This window comes from Melospiza georgiana, chromosome 4 (genome assembly GCF_028018845.1).
Source record: "Melospiza georgiana isolate bMelGeo1 chromosome 4, bMelGeo1.pri, whole genome shotgun sequence".
Classification (NCBI taxonomy): domain Eukaryota; kingdom Metazoa; phylum Chordata; class Aves; order Passeriformes; family Passerellidae; genus Melospiza; species Melospiza georgiana.
In genome coordinates, this window is record NC_080433.1 from 31,726,477 (window position 1) to 31,749,174 (window position 22,698).

Genomic DNA, 22,698 nt, shown 5'->3' on the forward strand with positions numbered 1-22,698 from the left:
TGACCAGTGCCAATTGCTTCTGCTGCATCCCTACAGAGCCTGTGCTTTCGCATCCGGAAGATGATGGAAGTCTATAAGCCAGACTGGTGTGAGTTACGGGAAGACTGGTCCATATATCTCTTCTCTCCACAGAACAGGTTTGTACAGTTTTTGCCATGAGAGGGTTGAGAAGATGGGACAGATTCTGTTGCTCTGCTGGCCATATCCCCTGGTGCTAGGTGGCAACTTCAAATTTAGCAGCTGAGAATGTGTATTTTCTCCTCCATTGTTCCTTCTACAGCCAAACTGCATTTCTCTTCCTAGATTGTGGCAATGAGAGGAAAGTTGAGCATCCTAAATAGCTATTGTGATCTTCCCTCCCTTTGGAGCATCCCATTTTTATTTTCTGTAATCATAAATATTTATAGCAAAGCAAGGCAAGGAATACTAATGTTAACACAAGGAGGATAAAGAATGCATTATTGATGACTCCATAATACTGATATTTCCTCCCCTGGTACCAGAATGGCATCTTCATTTAATTTACAGTACCAGTACCAACTTACCAGCAGTTATAACACACCTTTTAGGGTAAAGTTAGAACTCTTCTTGCCTAAAACCAGGAAATTTGGGTTGAGTTCTTCCTGTTAAAGAGATCTCACCAGAAGAAAATGTCCACGTACCCCAGCTAACGTTATTGTCATCCATTCATATTGCCCCTTGAATAGAAAGGGCTTTCATTTTAGGTCACAAGGGAGAGCTTTTTTTGCTCTGTGTGACACCTATGTTAACATACACAGTGTCTTTCAGAAGTGTGGTCCCCACATCTGCCAACCTACCTGCCTCTCCTGAGCTTTCAGCATGTGGCCTCTTTGCTGTGGAGAGGTACAAAGTGTGAGCTTGGGAGGAAAACTGGAATTCAGCCTCTTTACAAGGCAGGAGAGAAGCACAGGGTCATAGTGGTTAGGATACCACTCTGTCACTGGAGAAATCAATGGAGGTTCAGCAAGCTCTGCCCTTGCTGTGCTCCAGGCTCCCTATGTGACCACTTACCACCCTGGGCTATTGCCATTCCAAGGGACATCAGTATCAGAGATAGGAAACTGCTATATCAGAGCCCAGTTTTAGCCAGAATACTTAATTCTGTGTCCTCCTTGTTCCTAAATCTGTTCTGCCCAAGCACAGGTGCCTACTGGAACTCTCTTGCAGGTTTCGCCTCCTCTGCCAAACTATTATTGCTCACAAGCTCTTTGACCACGTAGTGCTGGCCTTCATCTTCCTGAACTGCATCACCATTGCCCTGGAAAGACCCCAGATTGAGCACAGAAGCACGGTGAGAACCATTACCTGTCACCCACTTTATAGCACAACCTCTAACAGTGGTTCCTGAGTGTTCCTGGTCCTCCTATGATCTCTGGAAGAACTTCAGCATTAAACACCAGCTCAACTCATCTACTGAAATACCTATATATTAGTAATTGACATAAATATGTGTTTCCCCTGCAGGCTCTTATAATGGGGAAACCCACTTTATAACACAGAAAGCCTAGTTCCTTCTGTCTTGGAAAGTAAGTGTCTCCTCCAGGAGCCTGCATATAAGGGATGAATGGCAAAAGGGACAAGGAGTGGAACTGAGAAGTAACTTCCATGCTGTAGGAATGGCACATCATCATTCACGTATGCTGCTCTTGAGCTATCTTGGAGGTGGCTCAAGCTGGCAAGTGAAATTACTTTTTCTGCTTGTCTGCCTTAGCTGACTCCCAGACTTTGCTGCACTTGGACACAATCAGTGGTCTGTGCTCAGCAGCTCTTTGGGAAGCAGTGCCAGGTCAGTGCAGCAGGTTAGGCCTGAGCAGCACTGACAGAAAAGGGCAGAGGCTGCCTTGAAACCAGATCTGCAGGATGCAAAAAAATCCCATCCACTATGGTCTGGCAGAGCTGCATAGGATCCTGTCCCAGCCAAGGTATATGAGCTGAAAGCTGCCTATCACTGACCTCTGCCAAGAACATCTCCCTTATTTCATCAACTTTCAGACCCTTCACAGGAATGCAGAAATCTCAAGATCATCAGAGGGGACTGACAGAGTAACAAGAAGTAGTAAAAATACATTTAAGGTCTTTCTCTGTTTTGTTTCTTTTTGTTTATTTTTTTTTTCTAGGAAAGAATCTTTCTCACTGTGTCCAACTACATTTTCACAGCAATATTTGTAGCTGAGATGACACTGAAGGTAAGTTACTGGAGAACAGCTCAGAGCCTTTTTCCAGTGTCAAACACTGTTCGTGTTTGCTCAGCACCCTTTTAAAATGTGTTCATCTTTTTGGTGTGCCAGTCCTTCCCTCTACCTTTATAAAGGCAGATACTGCCTGGAGTTCAGTCCTGTCTTGTTAGGAACAGAGGAGATGTTTATTGCAGGCATTAGATCCAGTTGGATCTTAGTATTCATGAAGGATAGCTGGCACTCAAGTATGGATTTTGTAATGATGTCAAATGTCCGTTCGCTTTCTCCTGGAGCAAGAATGGGGGACGTTACAACAATATTAATGACATGCTCAAAGTTGAGATAATGATTCAATAGATGTCAAAATACTTTGCAACAATCAGAAAACCTTGTTATTCCCTTCTCATATTTGGGGAAAAGTCCTAAAACTGTGTGCTGGAAGTTAAGCCCCTAAAATTCATATCTGAATTTTGACCGTGATTTGGAGGATGTTAATATCTCCCCATGACCACCAATTTCTGTAGCACCCACTGTTTTTGAGAACTGCTTACAAAAAAATTACCCCTTTAAGAGCCAAAGTATGGATTTGGTGCCTGACTTTACCTCCCAGGTGATCTCTGAACCGGGAGAATTTCCCCAAGCCTCTGGTGTGGCAGGGAAAGATTTCCTGTGTATCTCCTACAGTGTTGTGTTACTCAGGGAGGCAGAAAAAAGGTGTTTTCCTTCACAGACATCCAGGTTAAAGGAAAAGATTATGAGATGACACTTCAGTGTCATAAGGAGTTGATAACTATTCCCCTTCCTCTCATTCTCTCCACAGTTGCCCTCTATCCGGTAGCATAGGAGCCATTTCACCCCCTCTTCTCTCCCCTCTCTTCCAGGTGGTCTCCCTAGGCTTGTATTTTGGGGACCAGGCTTATCTCCGCAGCAGTTGGAACATCTTGGATGGCTTCTTGGTTTTCGTGTCTCTCATTGACATTGTGGTCTCAGTGGCCTCTGCTGGTGGTGCCAAAATCCTGGGCGTGCTGCGAGTGCTCCGGCTGCTGCGCACCCTCCGTCCCCTCCGGTCAGAACCCCACCAAGCCCTGCTTGGCCCCCTCCTTCCACTGGTTACCCTCAGGAGGGGTCCCAGGGTCAGACCCAGCTGTCCCAGCCAAAGTGGGGTCTTTAATAAGCAATAGGCCACAAGGAGGTCCCCCTTAGCCATATGGGTCTGATGCTGGAGGTACCTTATCAAAGAACAAATCCATGGGAGAGAAAAGGACTTTTAATCATGGGGGAGGGATCTCCACTGAGGGGTCACTGCCCATGGAGACAGGAGTCTGCTGCTGCTGAAAATGCTTAGCTTAGGTCAAATTTCCCTGCCCTGTCCCTCTGTCATCCTTCCCCTTCCTTCCTTTCCAGAGTCATCAGCCGAGCCCCTGGTCTGAAGCTGGTGGTGGAGACCCTCATTTCTTCCCTCAAGCCCATAGGAAACATTGTCCTCATCTGCTGTGCTTTCTTCATCATCTTTGGCATCTTGGGTGTGCAGGTAGGTTGTTACTGTCCATCAAACAGCCCTTGAGCCCCCACCCCACGGGCATCTGTACCCCCCGGTCCTATAACAGACACAGGGAGCCAAGCAGAGCAGGAGAGACAGCTAAGCCAGTGAATTTTCTGTGTTTACCTTCTTCCACAAGTCATCTCCATAATGACACAGCCCTTGGCAAGCACAGACAGGTGCTCAGCAAGTGCAGGCATTGCTGGACATGAGAGACAGGAGTTAGTGCTCACACCTGGCAGCAGCTGCGTCAGGGTTTGGGTCAGTGTCATAGCGTGAGCCCAGGGCTGGCACAGCACAGGGCTCCCTGGACCCACCCGTGTCTCCCCACAAGGGCAAGCAGCTCAGTGCCTGCTCACATGAACCCTGCCACCAGTCAGCTCTCCTTCTCCCCCTCACTCTGAGCCCTAAATCCACCCACAAACTTCTTTAATTTTTTAATTTAATCCTCCTTATTTTTGGCTGTTGCATTGCAGAGGAGCAAGGGTGTGGGCGTTACTTCCATCTCAGGGAATGCGCTATACTTAGTTTGCTCTGATGCATCTGTACAAATGCACAATCCAGTACCTTCCATATGGGGAAAAGAGCCCTGGGCAGAAGAGTCACAGAAGTGCAGTGCAGCTTTGTGAAAAAATATATATGAGAAGAAGAGGATGTTTTTTCTGGTTCTTTACCCTCAGATGAGATCTTCTTTTCCCATCAGCACTTTCAGTAACTGGGAAGCAGGGAGGGAAGATTACTCTAAGGGACTGATTAGAAGATACTTTACTTTTTCCCTTTGTACCCAGAAAGGCTGCCTTAAGGGCTGTCAGATGGTGGGCTTACACTCACTGCTGCCCTGGAGCAATGGAGAAGGCTGAAAAGCCAAGTGTGAACTTACAGGGGTGGTCTTGCCTCCTTTGCAATGGTTGAGCCTGCACTGCACATTGTGTTGGTGGTGTCCCTGTCATGGGACAGGGACACCATGTCAAGCTCTATGTGGCTTGCAGTCTTGCAGGCCATGCAGCATCTTGGCAGCTTCTGTAGATCCCAGGGAGCATGGGGAACCCTGTGGGAAAAGGGGCTGATGGGGTCACTCCCCTCCTGCAGCTTTTCAAGGGCAAGTTCTACCACTGCCTGGGAGTCGACATCAGGAACATCACCAACCGGTCTGACTGCGTGGCAGCCAACTACAAGTGGGTGCACCACAAGTACAACTTCGACAACCTGGGACAGGTGAGTTTGCCCACAGCTCCCCCCCTCTGATGGGAACCCAACACAGGGTTTGTCTCCTCCCCAGGGAACAGATGCAGTGCCTGGAAAGCCAGAAGGGGCAGTTATTTAGCATGCATGCCCATGCAGAAGCTGTGTCACTAGTTGGTTGGTATCAAAATGATACTTACAAGATGAGTGGGAAAGAAAAGTGGTGGCAGCAGAGAGCTTGATTTTCTCTTTTCTCCTGCCATGAAGCTGATGTTCTTCACAAACTCTCTCCTCTGGTGGGTCTGGCTGCACCCTGTCCCTGTCCTCCGTCAGGGAAAGAGCAGATTTTGATGTGTGCAGAGACACAGGAAGAGTATTGCAGTGCTGTGTGTGTTGGAGAATAAACTCACAATTTTTTTCTGCCTGCCAGATGCACCTGCTCCACATCAGTTTTGCTTTATATGTTGCAGGCTCTGATGTCCCTCTTTGTTCTGGCTTCCAAGGACGGTTGGGTCAATATTATGTATAATGGACTCGATGCTGTGGCTGTTGACCAGCAGGTACATGGACTTTCTTGTGAAAGGACCTTTTCACTTTCCTTCCTGTAAGGCAGAAGCATCCTTTAACATCCTGATTCAGTACCTCCCTCAAACCAAGAGTCCCTTCCAGACCTCTTCTGAATTCTCTGCTCACCTGTTTGCAAGGGGTCAGGTCCATGGCCTTGTCTAGTCCATGCAGGAAGGTGTAGCTGTGGCTATGCTGTGGGGTGTCTGTGGTAGGGTCAGTGGGCCTTTATCTATTTGTAATGAAGAAATAATAATGGCATGTGTCTTTCTGGGCATGCTGGCTCCCTCCTGGCCCACTCATGGTTATTTCAATACCTTGTAAAGCAGGATCTGTTGGGCTGCCACCCACTGCATCCCTATTCTTCTACTGCTAAGAAAATGTCTGCCTCTGTTCTCCTCCCACTCCAGCCAGTGATCAACAACAACCCCTGGATGCTACTCTACTTCATCTCCTTTCTCCTCATCGTCAGCTTCTTTGTGCTCAACATGTTCGTGGGGGTGGTGGTGGAGAATTTCCACAAGTGCCGGCAGCACCAGGAGGCTGAGGAGGCGCGCCGGCGGGAGGAGAAGCGCCTGCGACGCTTGGAGAAGAAGCGAAGGAGTAAGGCACAGCCTAAGTGTTTGGTTGGTTCGTAGGCCAAGGTTTTCTGAGAAAAACCTTTTCCTCTTATTTTTCTTTCCCAATGAGCTGGTCTCCAAAATCCATCGCTCGTGGCCATGCTCTCAGCCTTCCTCCCCGCACCACTGCTGTGTCACCACACACCTCACTGGGGTGGTCTGGGGAAGAGGGGTGGCTGAGGAGGTGTGCTAGGACTCCAGGGAAGGCACTGAGGAAGGGTTTTAGCACCCTGCTCCTCCCGAGATTACATGCCAAAAACACCCCGTGCACATGCTGACAAGCACTGTTGGCATGGGGCATGCACACATTGATGCGCTTCCTGTGCTTGGGGTAGAGTCCCACCTGGGCTTCCTGCAGCTCAGCTGGTGGTTGAAGAAGAACCTGGACAGACCATTCTTTGTGTTTAAACCCAAATCTTAATAAGAGGGGGAAAAAAAGAGGAAGACCCCTGTGTTTTGTGTCCCAGTGACCCCAGTGTGGCAGTGTCACTCCTTGGGATCTAAAACCCTCTGTGGTGAAGGAAACCTATTCCTAGTACTTCTGTCTTGTTTTGTGTTACCTTTAGATAAAAATTGCTGAAGCATACTTGCTCCTGGAAATCATCCCTACTACCCAGACTTCCATTCACAGCCTATGGGCATGCTTTCCTTTCCTCTGCTCCAGTTTTCCCCTTCTCTCCTATAACACCCCAGGGCCTCTCCTTGAACCATCTGCTCCCTTTTACCAAGAGTGATCTTAATTTGTCAAGACATGAAATGCTGATTTAGCACCATTCCCACGAACACAGTCTAACAGATTTTTTTCCTAGTATTCTGTTCTTTGTCTTTTTTCCTATATATTTTTCCCCATTTCTTCTTTTGGTGACTTTTTTTGGGCTTTTTGTTTGTTGTTGTTGGTTTTAATTTTTTCCCCTCTTCCCGATGTCCTTTAGCTATTTTTTCTGGTTTTTCTCTCTCCTAACTACATTCCAATTTCTTTCAATGCCTATCACCAAGCTTACACCTTCTCCCTCCTCAGTGTTTCTTACCTATTTCTCTCTTTCTTCTGATTTCTTCCTAACTCTGCCCACATCCCTCTTTCCACTGAAGAGGCGCAGCGTTTGCCGTACTATGCTACCTACTGCCACATACGCCTCCTTATCCATTCGGTCTGCACCAGCCACTACCTGGACATCTTCATCACTTTCATCATCTGCCTCAACGTGGTCACTATGTCCTTGGAGCACTACAACCAACCTGTGGTGAGTGAGATCATGGAGATAAGTCCTGCCTCCAGACACTCATTTTGGTACAGCTGTCTGGTGACCGCTGCCCACCAGCATAAATAGGACACTTGGGTGTCTCTAAAAACTACTGTTAAAGTTTTGTAGGAATTAGTTTTGTAGTAGGCAAATTTGTGTGAAGATTTTCATGTGTATCCAGAAAGGTAGTTCCTACTCAGACACTTGTTATCCATTAAAATCCATAGAGAGAAAGTGTCTGAGCAAAAGTCAAGCCCCTAGAAAGCATGGTACAATTAAGTCTCTGTGCTTTATATTAGTAAGTGGATATGTGGGTCACCCAAATTTAGCTGCCTGCTCTGCTTTTTATTTTTCCCTTGTTCCTAATAGGAGTGGTGGAAGCAGCAGTGTCCTGGGAACTTCAGGCTTTGCATCAGATTTCCAAATGTCAGCCCAATTCCCCTGCTATATGGCCTCAGCTGAGAGAAACAGAGGGGCTGGTTGCATGTCATGGGATGGTCCATCTTTACCAAGCCACCTTTTCTTCATAAGAAAAACTGCAGGGCCAAAGTGCTGAGCAGAGCCTCTCTGAGCTGCAGGGTGTGGTTCCAAATACAGCACCTTGGAGGCCAAATACGTTTTTTCACTTTGCTTGAGTACAGACCATGTACCTCTCAGTGTTGCTGGCAAAGCTGCAGATTCTTTTGGCGGGAAAAATGTGTACTGCACATATCAAAGGAGCCTTCTACCTCCATATGTAGATAGAGCATTCATCATGACATCTGCCCAGCAACATTTCAGTTTTCTCTTCAGAAGACCCTTGGTTTAGGTGACAGCTCTGGTGTCTGAACAGAATGTCTGAGGTAACTCAGGTTTTGATCAGGGGTTGCATCTCTCCTCATTAAAATCTATTGCCAGGCTTCTCCTGTTTCCTGCCCACCTCGCCCAACTGCCCAGCTCTCATCTTTCCCTAGATGGTGCCCATTTTTATATTTCAGGAACTCTAAACCTTTATCTGTTGGTGTCCTCACATCAGATCTTTGCTCCTCAACAAGTCACTAGTCTTCCTTACTCTTCAGCTCCTTACCCTGGAACACAGCTCTACCCAAGCCAGCCTGCTGTCAGGCTCTGTTAAACAATCTTCTCAAAGCTCTTCAAACCCTTCCAGTACAAAATGCCACCAAAAGCTGCCCACTGCTCACACTGGTTCTTGGTGGTCATGAAGGGGCAGCATGTAAAAGAACCAGAAATCAAACAGCTCAGAGGTGTGATGTGCTGGCACCAGACCGAGGCACAGCAGAGATGACCTGAATCCCCACCCAGAGTAGCCTCTGTGCTTCACTCCTGGTTGATAGCTATGCCAGTGCCATTAACAATGTGTCATTCAGGTGGCACAGGCTACTGGCAGAAGAAAAGCCTGATGGCATTTTGTGGATTCTCTTGCAATAGCCTCTTCCTCCTGATTATGCTGAACAGTACAGAAGAAAGGAGCAGTAATTGATCCTCTGAACTGGTCCCATCTCTGATGAGCAGAGGAGCTGGGTGGTGGTTGCCCTTAGTAGGCGACCTCCACATTCAAGTAGGTAGGAAGCGTGGGGCCACTTCCCCACCCCACCACAAATATCTGGGGCAGCTTCTGCACCCAGGATGAGTTCGTGACATTTAGGAGAGTCCCCCACACAGGGGGGTTATGTGTTTGATGTTGCTTTTGCCTCAATTCTTTTCCTTGTCTTTCTGTGGCAGTCCCTGGAGACCGCCCTCAAATACTGCAACTACCTGTTCACCACTGTGTTCGTGTTTGAGGCAGTCCTCAAGCTGGTGGCATTTGGTCTGCGACGATTCTTCAAAGACAGGTGAGCAGAGGGTTGTCAGCTGTGGCTGTGGGACAGCTGGGTTTGGGGTAGAAGTTTGGGGATGGTGCCCTATTTAGACCATGAAATGGTGGCAGAGTGCTCTGACTGCCTCCCAGTTCTGCACCGCATGGACCTCACCTCATCCTCCACAAGGTGCAATGCCTAGGCAATAGCAAGAGTTGTCCAAAAATTGCCTCTTGGTTGCAGTCTGCTGGTTAGGCTAGAAAGCAAAGGAGATGAGGTTAGAGCGAGACATTTTTTTTCCTGCCCTTGAGGCAAACTGTGAGCATGCAAACGCAGAACATATATAGCAAAGTTGATTCAAGGTAGTAAGGCCGTAAAAAGCTGAGCCCATTAGTCAAAGCGTAGCGCCATAGTAACACAGCTCCATGCTTTAAAATCAGCCTGGCTTGCCTCTGGCTGCTCAGGGTGTGTGCAAAGTGAATCTCTGTTTCTCTGGAAAAGCCCATATAGGCTGACTCAGAGTGGGCCTTGAACTCATGCGTAAGGAAATGTTTAGGATGAAGTGGAGACAAGTACCTTTCTTTTTCAGGAAAATGGAAAAACTCTATCTTCGTTTATTCTGTTCACTTTTTCTCCTAAAGGTGGAACCAGCTCGATCTGGCCATTGTGCTGCTGTCTGTCATGGGCATCACATTGGAAGAGATTGAAATCAACGCTGCTCTCCCAATTAACCCCACTATCATCCGGATCATGAGGGTGCTGCGAATCGCCCGGGGTGAGAGAGATGCTGGCCAGAGCAGAGCGCATGTGGCCATCGAGTGCAGCTTGGTGCCACGACTCATTGAGCAGTGGCTGTAAAATTGTGAGCTTGCCCTGTCCCCAGCCCTTGAGGAGCGTCTGGGGTGTCCTTCATCACATCCCAGCAGGGATTCTAGGATCTAGGATAGCCCAGAAGCTCAGGCTTTCTGGTTCCCTGGGAGATGAAACACTGGGAGGGTGGGCAGATCATGTGAGAGCTGAACTTTCTCTGTTACTCATTTCTGGGGCAACTATAGTAGTGGTGTGGGGAGCAGAGGCCACTGAGCAGGTTGAAATTTGTGAGGTAAGGGGGTGGCCAAGGTGTGACAAGATGGCATAACAGCAATGGCTGAAGGGAGAGAAAGTGATGGAAGGAAAAATCAAAGCAGAAGGACAATTAGGACACACATTCCTGGGAAGAAGCATGTGGCTGGAGTGTCTGGGTGAAGCAGAAGCAACCCAACAGACATGGGTGGCAGAAAGAAAATATTTAGTAAAAAGGATGTCACCTTGAAGAGAAGGAACAACTGGGGTTGTACCATCAAAAGCAAGAAGAGAAATGAGGGGAAAATCCAGTTTTTCTAGGGGAACGAGATACAGGACATCTGTCTTGTGCTACTGTTATTAGTAAGTCACACAAAGGATGCCTCTGAGCTCAGTCTGACTGACACTTCTCTTGTGCTTGTTGTGGCAGTCCTGAAGCTACTGAAGATGGCCACAGGAATGCGAGCGCTGCTGGATACAGTTGTTCAGGCCCTGCCACAGGTAAAACATTTTCCAAAAAGACTCTCCTCTTCTGTCCCTTTTTCCAAAGGGTTGATTCTTGTGGGGTCTCAGAGGTGGTGTCTACAGTGGTGTGTAGGCAACTGCCTGCAGGTCATGTCCAAGTTCTTGTGTCTTTCCTGGGGTTACAGCTCACTTCACATCTCTCTTCTCCAGCATGTGAAAAAATAAGGCTTGACCCCTGGATAAGGGTAGGTTTCTTCCCATCATGCCTAGCTAGTGTCTAACTGTTTGCACTAGTCCTTGGCTCCTTTCTCCCCTCTCCATAAGAAGGAAAGAATGATTGGAAGCCATTTCAGGATGAAAGGACATCTTTCCATCACTGCAGCTCTCACCCGTCCCCGAATGTGTCACCTTTTCCCTCCTTTTTCATTTGCACTCCTTTTCTAGCCAGTGCTTCCCCCTTCCTATTTTTTCTTCTTTCCTCCTCCTGGATCCCTTTGTGTTTCTGAGCAGCTCATGCATGAGAAGCAGTGACACGCTGTGTTGTGGCTCACACAGCCGGCAGTTAAGTGTCTGCTGCAAGACATCGAGACAGAAGGATCTCATGAGCTGTGAGTGGCAGCTGCTCCCAAACGAGATGCTGACACCGTGCTTTACACAGGCTTCGAGCCCACTGTGAGCATCCTCCGTGATGGATGAGCAGTCAGGGAGTCTGGTCCCCTTCCTTTTGGGTAGTTGGGGGAGAATTGTTAAGCAAGGAGTAATGGTACCAAGTGGCTCTGCCGATCATACATCAGACCGGTCCCTTGGCAGGCCCTGAGAAGGCAGCTCTGCTGCGTGATATCAAAATGCACAGGCATTTGTCAGTTGATTTATCAGCTAATGTGCCAGTGCTGGTGAGTGATGATGAGCTGGGAATCAATCTGAAAACAGCATGAGTAGTTACCCAGGGAATTTACTTCTGGTGTGGGTGACAATAAATGTCAATCTGAATTAGTGGAATATGATGGCACAAAAGTGAAAAGGAAACTCTGTGATCTTTTATGGATCCTGAGCTCTGTCTGGTCTTCCATGCTTTTTATTAAGCAATATTTATTTGTGATTCATTATAATAATAGTAATAACAACAATATTAATAATTCATTTGTAGTATATACAACATCATTCAGGATAGTTGTGGGCTGAGATACACTGGACAATAGAAGGAAGGGGAGATAAAGGATGGTCTTAGTGTAGGCAGATCTGGAATGTAAATTTTTATTAGTTTTTTATTAGCTCTGCTACCACAGACTGGCTCAGTGCAGCTTCTTTGCACCTTGCTCTTTTCCATTCCAGGAGCCACAACAGATGATTTTTCTCAGGAAAGGATCTGGGACAGAGCAGGTTTTCAGATCCAGTGTCTGCATGTCTGTGGCATGTTTATTCTGAAACCCAGATAAATGCACACAGATATTAAGAAATAGTATCCAGAAACTGTTGGTAAGAGGACACTGCAATATATTTGCACTTAAATGATGAGATTCAACTTCTACCCCCAAAATACAGATAATAAATAAGAGAGGAAGAAATATTCATATCCCTGTCATGTAGACAGAAAAACAGAGTCATCATACAGTAAAGTGTTTTGCTCAAGATGGCAAAGAACACAGCTGGGACCTGTGAGTCTCTGTTTCTGGTCCTAGCCAAAAACCACAAGTATATTGTTCCACACTTTTTCATTTTTGATTTTTCCCATTTGCCTGATGCTCCTTTGCTAACCAAGTTTGTAAGCCAGGTTTTTTGGAGGTCAGTAATACCTGCCTCAAAGCAAGCAAATATCTGAAAGTTTGGTCTCTAGGTATTCCCTGGAAGATAATAACAAGCAGTACTTAATCCCTCCAGTATCAAAGCCTATGACTTCCTATTGACTGGCTTTTGCTGCTTCCTATAACAGGTTGGCTTTGATTAATAAAGTTGTGTAGCAGGGATAAAAAAATCCCTCCATACTTATAGTTGCGTAAAAATCTGAACTTCAAGGTCTAAAATCCACCAGTTTCAGCGTTAAAAGAATGAATCTAGTCTCCATATTTTATACACCGGGTCTTCGGGGGACAATTGAATTATCTGTAATATTATTCTCTAAGATTTATTGGCTTTGCCAAAAGAAGTAGTTTAAAATAAGCTGTCCTTTCCCTTGCACTTTCTCCTCTTCCTGACCTTTCTCTTTTTGTTCCTAGAGCACAGACTCAAATCAGGGATTTTGGCTTGCTAATGGCATACAAGGCATCTCAAGTTGTCCTGTTTCAATTCCCTTCCTGTCTTTGTTACACTGCAGCAATTCTTAATAGTGAATAGAGCTTTAATTTTAAAGAGCCCTTTGGAAATGTAGTCCTTAGCTAAGTTTTATTAACTTCCTTTTCTTAACGCCCTGTAGACAGAGACCCAGCAGTGTGCTTTCACAGCATTTACTATGGTGTCTAATTTAGTCATCAGAAATAATTCCTTACAGTGAGTATATAGGGAGCCAGGATGTGGCAGTCCAGGGGAGTGGGTGGGCTGAATCATTTATTTCTCTCCTGAATTTGGATGGCACAGCAGTTGCAATGACTAAATTAGATTCCTGAAGTGATGCTCCTAACGTAGGCCCAGTGACCACATGCATTCAGACCAGAAACTGTTTGGTGTTTCAAAAAACCCATTAAGTCCTTAATTTTTCCATGCCTTCTCTTCCCACCTTCCTGCTCCTCCCCCAGCCCTGATGGCAACTGGATCCATCACTGAACATTTCTCAACTGTTGAGCAATTGTTTGGTTGCATTTGTATACAATATGATTTCACTTCCTTCAGACCTGGAAATGCAGAAACACTTTCTGTACAGATGAAATAGACTTTGGGATAGGCTGATGGTGCCTTTGCTTTTAGGTGGGAAACCTTGGACTCCTTTTCATGCTCCTCTTTTTCATCTACGCTGCTCTAGGAGTGGAGCTCTTTGGAAAATTGGGTAAGTCTCAAGCAGACCATGCTTCAGTGTGAGCCACAGACATGTTGGTTGGGGTTTCTCAAAATCAGAACTCTTCAATTAAGGGACTGAGTTATTTGATGCACTTCATTCTCCCTTATGCATAATTGATGTAAGAGGAATTTCCCTCTAAATTGTTATCCTAACAGGCTAACAAAATAAGAGCAGCCTCCGTTTTCTCTTACATTCTTAAACATTTGCTTTTCCTGCACTCTGTCCCTAACATTGCATTCAAGATTACAAGAAAAAGTTTGTAAAATCTTATTTACATCTCTTGCCATGGAATATTGATCAAGAAGAAAGGCAGGACAATGACATGCTGGGAGGATCCCCCTGAGCAGCAGTTACACTGCCTGATATCCTGGAGCTCGGTCATCAGGGATAATTCCATACTGATGGCTAACAGCCAACTGTTGGGCAGGGTGCTGACACCATTCACTACCTGAGCTCTTCAGATTGTGAGTCCATGTTGTTGGTCTCAGGGCTGGTAGTGTGTCCTCTCCTGAGTGTTGTGCCCTGCACTCCCCTTGTTTTTCAGTGTGCAACGATGAGAACCCCTGTGAGGGCATGAGCCGCCATGCCACCTTCGAGAACTTTGGGATGGCCTTCCTCACACTTTTCCAGGTGTCCACGGGTGACAATTGGAATGGGATCATGAAGGTAACTGGGACTTGGAGGCAAGGATCTCAAATTTGTGGGGAAAGAGAAATTCTGATGTGTGGTCTGTTCAGCAGAGGTTGGGCTAGCAAAGGGAAGGGGAACAGAACACAGAAGCTGGGTTGCTAGATAAGGTCCCTGCTTGGTCCAGAGTCTCTCTCCCCACTATGGTAACTCATGCCTTGGGCTCGTCTAATCCTGGAGACATCTGATTGAGAAAAGTGCCAATTTTCCTTGGGAGGAACAAGAAAATAATTTAGGCTGAGGGAATATCCAGTGTAGTCACGACTGCACAGGACATGTGTGTTGGACAATGGCACTCATCTGCAGAGCTACCAGGAAAACACAAAATAAATACTTCCTTCAGAGGACATGGAGAAAGGAAAGTTCTTTCATCACAAATGGTGCTTTTGAGAATAGATGGGAGAAGGCAGTACCAGCCTGCTCATTTTTGGTCTTGTTTACATATGTCTGGCTACGGTAGCAGCAACATGTCATGGTCTGAAAGTTTGCTTCATATGCCTTTGGATGGTTTTCTCTGAAGCAAACAGTATATGAACAGAGAGTATCCTAGATTTTTTGGGGAATTATGCCAAAAGACATGGGGTGAGAGAAGTGTCTGCCTTGTTCTTTCCATTAGCATCAGTGTTTTTTGACAGAGAGAACAGCCAAGTTTCTGTTCTTACTTTAGTCTTTCCTTCCTTCCATGGTTCCTTCTCAATCCCAACTTCCCCTCAAGGATACCTTGCGTGACTGCAGCCACGATGACCGGAGCTGTCTCAGCAACCTGCAGTTCATCTCCCCACTGTACTTTGTCAGCTTTGTGCTCACAGCCCAGTTTGTTCTCATCAACGTGGTGGTAGCTGTGCTCATGAAACATCTCGACGACAGCAACAAGGAGGCCCAGGAGGATGCAGAGATGGATGCTGAGCTTGAGATGGAAATTACTCACGGGCTGTGCTCCCACAAGTCAGGCTCTCCAAATTCAGGACAGGGAAAAGGAGCAGGAACAGGAGGAGGAGGTGGTAGAACAGAACCCGAAGGACATCTGTGCATGAGATGTTACTCTCCAGCCCAGGTGAGTACACCTTTGAACTTACTAACCAGACTGCAGCAAGGAGCTGTGGGCATTAGCTGGGCAGCTCAGATGATTCAGGGCTTAGCAGTAGCAGAGTCTTCCACCTCAGGGTGAAAGGTTTGCTTTCAGCAGTAGACTTCTGAGTTGATAGGATCATGTAGGGACAAGGCTATGACAGCAGTGTGTCCTGTTCATTGTCATCATGGTGTAGGAACTTGAGGGCCAGCAGAGGAGGGATGGAGCAGATCAGCTAAAGGTGTGACAGGAGCAAATTTGAGAGGGGAACTCAGGAGAAGAGTGCAGGAGAAATGGCAGATCAAGAGTGAGTGACTCCAGCAGAGCTGAAAGGGAGACGTGAGCACTGAAAGTGAGTGAAGACTGTCCCTCCTTACTATTATTTTTTTTCATTGAACTCTGGCACCTTTACACACGTTGTGGAGCAAATGTTTCCCCCAGTGACCATGTGCAAGTACCTGCAGAACAAGATGCTGCTCCAGATGAGTCAGGGTGGAGAACCCAACCCCCAATTCACATGAAACTTGAAAGCAAAAAACTCGACATTCTTAAAATGATCTCTCCCATCCTCCCCCCTTTCTTGTCCCCTAGGAGAACTTATGGCTGGACAGTGTCTCTTTAATTATTAAGGACTCCTTCGACGGGGAGTTAATGATCATCGATAACCTATCGGGCTCCGTCTTCCATCATTACTCCTCGCCGGCCATGTGCGAGAAGTGTAACCATGACAAGCAAGAGGTAACCTGCGTACGAGGATGTGTGAGGGGACTCTTCCCCCCAGACCTGCACACCCACGGGCCCGCAGGTCGTCCCATGTGTGCTCCTCGCTGTAGATTGTGTAGACAGTAGAGCTTGTGGACCTGTGTTTGTTATCTGTTGTGAAGTGCTGGTACTGCCTCTAGTACAGGCCTGCCCTCCTCAGCCACACGTGGATGTTTGAGGTGGTGGAAAAGTGAGATGTGACAGGACTCGTGTCAGGAGGGACTGAATCACCTGTAGAGAAATGACTGTGAAGGCATCCCTTGGCAGCTCTTGTTGTGTTCCATTCTGCAAGAAAAGTCTAGGTTCAGGCTCACATTGGATAGAGGACTCTAAGGACCTCACCCCAATGAGACCACTCAGGAGCAATTCAGTGGGAGATTTAAGCTTGTGTTTTGTCCTCATTTTAAGCACGGGCTTGCTTATTCCCTATTGAGGCCAATCAGTTAAGCACATGTTTAAATGCTTTGTTGAATAGAGTTTTTGAGCAAGGATTGGTTTGTGTTGAAAACCAGTTAATTAGTTTGAGCAAAAACTAAATAAAAGTGAGCCCACTGAGAAAGTTTGTTAGCTGACAAATGGGTTGTTGGCTAAGAGCAGGACCAAATGGCTTAGACTTGAGCTGCTAAAGTTGGTAGAGGCTCTGGAAAACTCCTTCCCAAGTAATTAGTCTTTTCAGGTTGTGAAAAAATAGGAGGAGCAAAATAGTCTGGGAAGGGTTAGGTGAGTAGCAGAACTAATTTGGTTCTGAAATAATTTTATTGTATGTAGGTGCTCTGATTTTGTGTGGTCAGTCTTGTAGCAGTAGTGTGGATCTTCTGAAATTGGTACATCAGTGGCAAACTTCACCCTCTCTTTGCCCATAACTGACTGGATATTTTGTTATAGCTTATAAAGAAACAAGGGAAACTTGGGGAAGGAACTCTTATTGGCAGGTCATTCTATGCATGTTTGAAGAAAGCAATATTTTTTTTGCTCTCTGATGCCTAGTTCTGATGCTCTGATATTTTTTCAGTTTCTCAGCTGTCTGCTTTTCCCCATTGCTTCCTTTTGAAACTATCAAAATGCAAACATTGCTGTAGTTTATCCTTATTGAGACACTTTGCAAATGAATTCTGCATTAATGCAACCAAATAACTAGTTTTCAATTAAACGCAATTTTCACTGCTTTGCTTAAGTCTTTATGTTCAGCAATTGGTGCTCAGCTTTCTCAGCAAATGAGGTCTAAGGCAGTCCAGAATGATTGCCCCCAAGTCAAGTCATTTGCAGCTAGTTTGTTACATTTGCAAACCTCACAGATAGTCTTCAGTATCCTGCCTAGGAGTGAAGACAACAACCCATTTTCTTACCTTTCCAGCAAAGAAGCTAGATTAGCAAAATCTTCAAATGCAGCCCACAGCCAGAGCAAAGAATTTGATGTAATTATCACAACTGAAAAATTATTCTTAGATCATACTTTCTAATAGGTGTTATAGAGCCATAAATTACTTTCAAAAATGATATTTCAATACATCTAAAATGTGGAATTGAAAAGAACTTACCTATGCAAGAACGGGTTTAGTAATTAAATACAAATGCTTTATTTTGGATTATATGAGTCAAAATAATACCTTAGGATTTTAAGCCAGGACTGACCATGATGTTCTCGTCATATTTCAAAGTAGAAAAAAGAAACTGGGGAAATTTAAATGGTAAATCACTACATGGAATCATATCTAACATCACCAATGCACAGAGTCATTAAACTATACTGTACTCTGGTACATCAACATACCCAAATGAGCGTTGTACACAGACTGAATTGTACAGTCCCAGAAGCAACTGACAGCAATTTATATAGGCAAAACTATTTATCCAGCGCTCTTAAGTGTGTGTATGTTAGAAAAAACCAATATGCTTACTGTCCACCCAATCAGCCTTAAACCACCCTTCTGATAAAAACCACATATTAGGTAGAAATGTCCCCTCCAATTTCATTGGTAGTTCAATTCACCAAGATGATGAGCACAGCAGATGGACACAACATTTAATGTTAATATGTGCTAAGCTTTTTGTGTCATTGAGCAGAAGTGCTCAGTGGTTTTCCCAATTATGCTCCTGATACTTAATTTTCAAACCAATTATTTGTACAATTAAGGATTGTTGTGATCGTGGGTCTGTTCCTAAAGATATATCTGCAAGTAGTTGTTTTCTAAGGGATGTGTGTGCATTGTTCAGTATCTCAGGCTGATGCTCCTGGCAGGTTTCATGGATTGGGATCTATTCAACAGCCCTTTCTTCCTCACTACAATTAAAATTTTCTTTTTGTTCCTCATCTTTAGTCAGCAGATTTAAAAATATTCTGCTGTAAGGGAAGCAAAAAGATCAGAACCTCCTTTTTTCATGGTGCTAAACTCTTCTCTTGCCATTTCTATTCTTTCACTCTTGGGATGGTTGACAGACTTCTCTACACGGATGTCTGAAGTGTGTTTAGCCACAGTAGGAGTTTGTCAGTGAGCACCAGTGAAATATGTTTTCACACCTGCAGTTTATTTAGGTTATGACATTGTTGACTGTGGGTTTTATGTAGATCTCAGGGTGGTCAGAATTTTCAAGCAAGTGGTTCAGTGACAAAAAGACTGTTCTGGCTTTTGTTGAAATCCTTCTTTATGGATGGCAAAGGTAGTCACAGATGCTACCACATGTCATGCTCGCGTCTCTACAAGCACAGCTGTAAGGCTGCTTTGGTGTAGCAGGCACTTGGGAGAGTAATAGATGAGTACACACATTAAGTGGCATGAATGAAGACTGTGCTTCTCTGCAGGAGTTGTTGCTGACTGGTGCCCGTGTAGCATCCCTGGCATAAGTTCATTGTGGGCTCTCTGTGCGTTCGCGCTCTGAGGAGCAGTTGTTGGTTTTGGGCTCTCTCCATGGTTGAACAGCACCATGTTCCTGTGTCAGAATAACACCTCAAATAAGGATGTCATTTGTGCACTTTATTTAAACCCAGCTTCAAGTTTTCATTCTGTTTGTTTAAAGTGCATTATCCCTCAGATGGAGACCTCTTCCGGTCTCTGGCACTGGCAGAAGCCACTAAACTTCCAGCTCGAAAGTCATCTCTCCAAATGTTTCACCTGCTGTCATGGTGCAAGAGCTGTAGCTGCCTCTTGCAAACACAAACACATGGCCAGAAGCTGTTCTGACTGAGACAACCCAGAATACAGCTCTCAAGACTTAGCTGCTGGTGGTGCAAACTTCTGGCACTCCAGAGACCAGTGATGGAAATCCAAGCACAGGAGGGACAGATTAACTGCTTAGGCTGGTAGAAAAAGATGCTTTTCAGGCAGTGTGAGAAAGAGTTGTCAAGCAGAGGGGATTTAAAAGCTTGGAGGAAAAAGGATGGGAGAGGGGCATATGTGGTATGAAACAGGCCAAAAGATGAAGCAAGGTCAGGCATGGGACTGGAGCAGAGCTGAAGCACAAGAATGAGAGAAATGCAATGGTCAGACTTGCTTTCAGAAAGCAAGAGAGCTCAAGTGTGGGTGTGTGGGAGGGGGCTGAGTTCAGAGATGGAGAACAGAATGGAAGACGGTGTTAGGTAAGATCTTGGGTAGGTTAGAGGAGAGGGGAAAGGGAAGATGCAGGAAAGCTGGAGAGGAACAGGGTTTCAGTAATGAAGGTAAGAGAATATGTAAAGCATGATACTGGCATGGATTGCAAAAGGCATGACTTTCATTGGAATGAAAGCACCTTCATGTTTAAGCAGGGCTGTCTGTGGTGCCTTCAGAAAGAAGGGTCCACTCCTTATCCCTCAGCAGAGCCAGCTGCCCTGTCACCAGCCTGAGGGACCCCTCTGCCTGCCTGGCTTTATTTGCAGGGCCTTGGGCCAGCTGTACCGCTCTGACAGACACAGGACTCGTTCCTCCAATTCTGGCACTAGAGGAGCATGGACTAATAGCAGCCTGCTTGCAGATCATATATTCAACCTTTCTTTAAAAGTGAATTCTCCTGCCCAGCCCAGTTCTGGGTTAGGCAGCTCCTGATATATCCAAGGAATATAACCTAAAATTGATTTTGGGTCTACAGGCTCTCACTTATCCACCATCAACAGTGTGACTGCTTGAAATGTGGATTCCAGGCATGACCTGTAACAGCTCCTTTCCCTTCCTGCAGGTCCAGCTGGCTGAAATGGAAGCATTATCCCTCAACTCAGACAAGTCCTCTTCCATCCTTCTAGGAGATGAGTCAGACAATCAAAACACTGCTCAGCTGAATCCTAAGGAGATCAAGGTTAGCCTCAGTCAGCCATGGGCATCCTACACCCTGTGCTGTATTTATGCCCCTGCTCATTTCAGGTGTTCTGTATTCATCCAGGTGTCCCCTGCTGAGCAATATAATTATGGTCATTTTTCAAGAGCTTCTCTATAGAGACATACTGTGGAGTAGGATTTGAGGAGAACAAAAGAATACATGTATTTGAAAGTTCTCTTCACTACTGTTAGTAACTTCCTCTGAATTAGTCAAAAGGCAATTTGGGCTGGAAAATTGAGCATCTCTTAGCTAGGTTGAAGTTATTATCAGAATCTTCTTCTTGAGGCTTTGAAAAGCCTGCTTGATCATCTTCCATTAAATTTCACTTTGTCCTCGCTTATTTTTTCCAGCAGGATGGCCAGGACAACCCTGACTCCACTGGGGCAGACAATCTGGGGGAATGCCTGCTTCCAGCATCCAGTGAGGATGGCTCTACAAACCCGGAGAGTTACCTGTGTGAAATGGAGAATACACCTTTCGACTCAGTTCAGTCTTGGCTAAAGCATGAAATTAGCAAAGGTGAGCAAGGCTCTCATTCTCCAGGTCTGCTGAAACTGTGGGTTGGCTCAGCTCTGTTTCTCTCCTGCTTTCCCTCTGCCAGGGGGAGAGATAATGTGACTTGGGGTTACACTAACCAAGAATTAGCTTTCAGCTTGCTAATTTGCTTCAGGAATGGGGGGAGGAGCAGTTCCTTCATTTTTGTTGTTAGTTTTTATATCTTCCCTCAGACGTGACTCTGTGCAATACTGTGAAAGTGCTGATTTCCATTTGCAGCAGTGCACAGTCAGAAGAGAGTGGGGACAGATTCTCCTGATGCCAGCTGGATGAACTGTGCTCACTCAGCACAGAAAAACTCTGCTGCCCACTGAGACCAAGTAAAGGTTCAGGGAACACATAACACACGTCTGCCCTTGGTGGAAGTGCTCCAGTTCTACTCTTGAGCATGCCCTGGTGCCCTGTGGTCCCCAGCTTTCCCAAACCACCATTTAATTTATCTCCCTTCATCCCTTGCCTTGCAGGATCTGGGATGAATGTCCTCTGCCAGCAATACATACTTGAATCAAGGCAATATAGCTCAGCATTCCTCTGTGAGAGCAACAGCAGAGCTGGCCTGAGCTGTGTTAGGTCTTCCTGATCTGGTGCAGGTTTTTGTGCAAAAAGTGGGATCCTTAGTCTGAAGACCAGACTGAGGCTTCTTGGCCAGGAGTGCATATTCCTGAATATCCTTTGTTCACTGGACCTGAGACTTTGTTCAGTGTAATAGCAGCAAAGGCACAAAATAAAATCAGAGGACTCTTCAACTTTTTTTTTTCCTTCTATTTCTGTTCTCCTCCCTTTTCTTTTGATGCTGTCAGTCCCTCCCAGCCCCTTCTCTCCAGGTGCATCTTCCCCTCTGTTACCTGTGCCAACAGAATTTTTCCACCCAGCCATCTCTGCCACCCAAACAGGGCCTGAGGAAGTCTCATGTCCACACAACCTTCCTAAGATCTCTCTGCAAGGCTCGTGGGCATCACTGAGATCTCCAGGTGTGAACTGCTCACTTCTCCATCAGGTGAGGAAGCCTGCTCCTGTCTGCTAGGAAAACTCAATTTTCACATCCCACCCAAACAGAGGGGGCTGAAGAAGGAGGAGGGCAGAGGAAGGAGAGAGGCAGCTGTGCTCTTGGGCTGGGTAGCCTGGATAACCTGGGTCTGTAGGAGGAGCACAGTGGACTGCAGAATGCAGAAGGGTAGGGGAGGAGAGAGGGTAGTACAACAAAGTGGTCTTGGATAGCTCTCACCCCATGAAGTCATTTGTTCTTCTGCTTTGGATCAACAAATAGTTTGACAGCTGCAGTGGGCCCCACATGAAGATGAAATCACATCACTCTGTAGCTCCCCCCTGGCTCCCTGGCACTGGGTGTGCTGCAGACACCTGTGTGCACAGCAGCCATGGTGTGGGCCAGGGAGGTGACAGCTGCACAGCCTCCTCAGGTCCCCTTAACACTGTGACTCCAAATCATGCTCCTTCTCTCTTGGAACAGGCTTCTTCCCACCTGCATCCTCCACATCCCTGAGTGCCCATCCACACACAGTGTCCCTGTCCCTAAGCTCACTGTTTTGCACTGCCCACTTAACTCTCACGTCCCAGAAAGGTGCCATCTCTTTCTGAAAAGGCAGCTATTTCTCACTAACAAAAGAGAAGAATAAAAGCACTGGGGGGATGTCAGGTGTCTCTGAAGTGCAGAAGATGCAGA

The 22,698-nt window shown here is 46.1% G+C and overlaps 1 protein-coding gene across 3 annotated transcripts in view; it reads left to right on the plus strand.

Annotated features, from left to right (window-relative positions):
* CACNA1I (calcium voltage-gated channel subunit alpha1 I) overlaps window positions 1–22,698 on the plus strand; it is an 85,294-nt gene that overhangs the window by 58,544 nt on the left and 4,052 nt on the right. Inside the window, exons 16-34 of one of the 3 annotated variants that reach the window (XM_058023735.1) lie at window positions 37–137; window positions 1,189–1,312; window positions 2,139–2,207; window positions 3,080–3,264; window positions 3,603–3,729; window positions 4,828–4,953; window positions 5,391–5,480; window positions 5,895–6,087; window positions 7,194–7,345; window positions 9,068–9,177; window positions 9,783–9,916; window positions 10,634–10,704; window positions 13,567–13,645; window positions 14,202–14,323; window positions 15,060–15,398; window positions 16,005–16,151; window positions 20,325–20,441; window positions 20,813–20,981; window positions 21,911–22,014. In XM_058023735.1, the coding sequence (XP_057879718.1) occupies window positions 37–137; window positions 1,189–1,312; window positions 2,139–2,207; window positions 3,080–3,264; window positions 3,603–3,729; window positions 4,828–4,953; window positions 5,391–5,480; window positions 5,895–6,087; window positions 7,194–7,345; window positions 9,068–9,177; window positions 9,783–9,916; window positions 10,634–10,704; window positions 13,567–13,645; window positions 14,202–14,323; window positions 15,060–15,398; window positions 16,005–16,151; window positions 20,325–20,441; window positions 20,813–20,981; window positions 21,911–22,014 (2,559 nt within the window). Of the gene's footprint in view, window positions 1–36; window positions 138–1,188; window positions 1,313–2,138; window positions 2,208–3,079; window positions 3,265–3,602; window positions 3,730–4,827; window positions 4,954–5,390; window positions 5,481–5,894; window positions 6,088–7,193; window positions 7,346–9,067; window positions 9,178–9,782; window positions 9,917–10,633; window positions 10,705–13,566; window positions 13,646–14,201; window positions 14,324–15,059; window positions 15,399–16,004; window positions 16,152–20,324; window positions 20,442–20,812; window positions 20,982–21,817; window positions 22,015–22,698 lie in introns of all 3 variants that reach the window. The other 2 variants (XM_058023734.1, XM_058023736.1) reach the window with 2 other exon arrangements.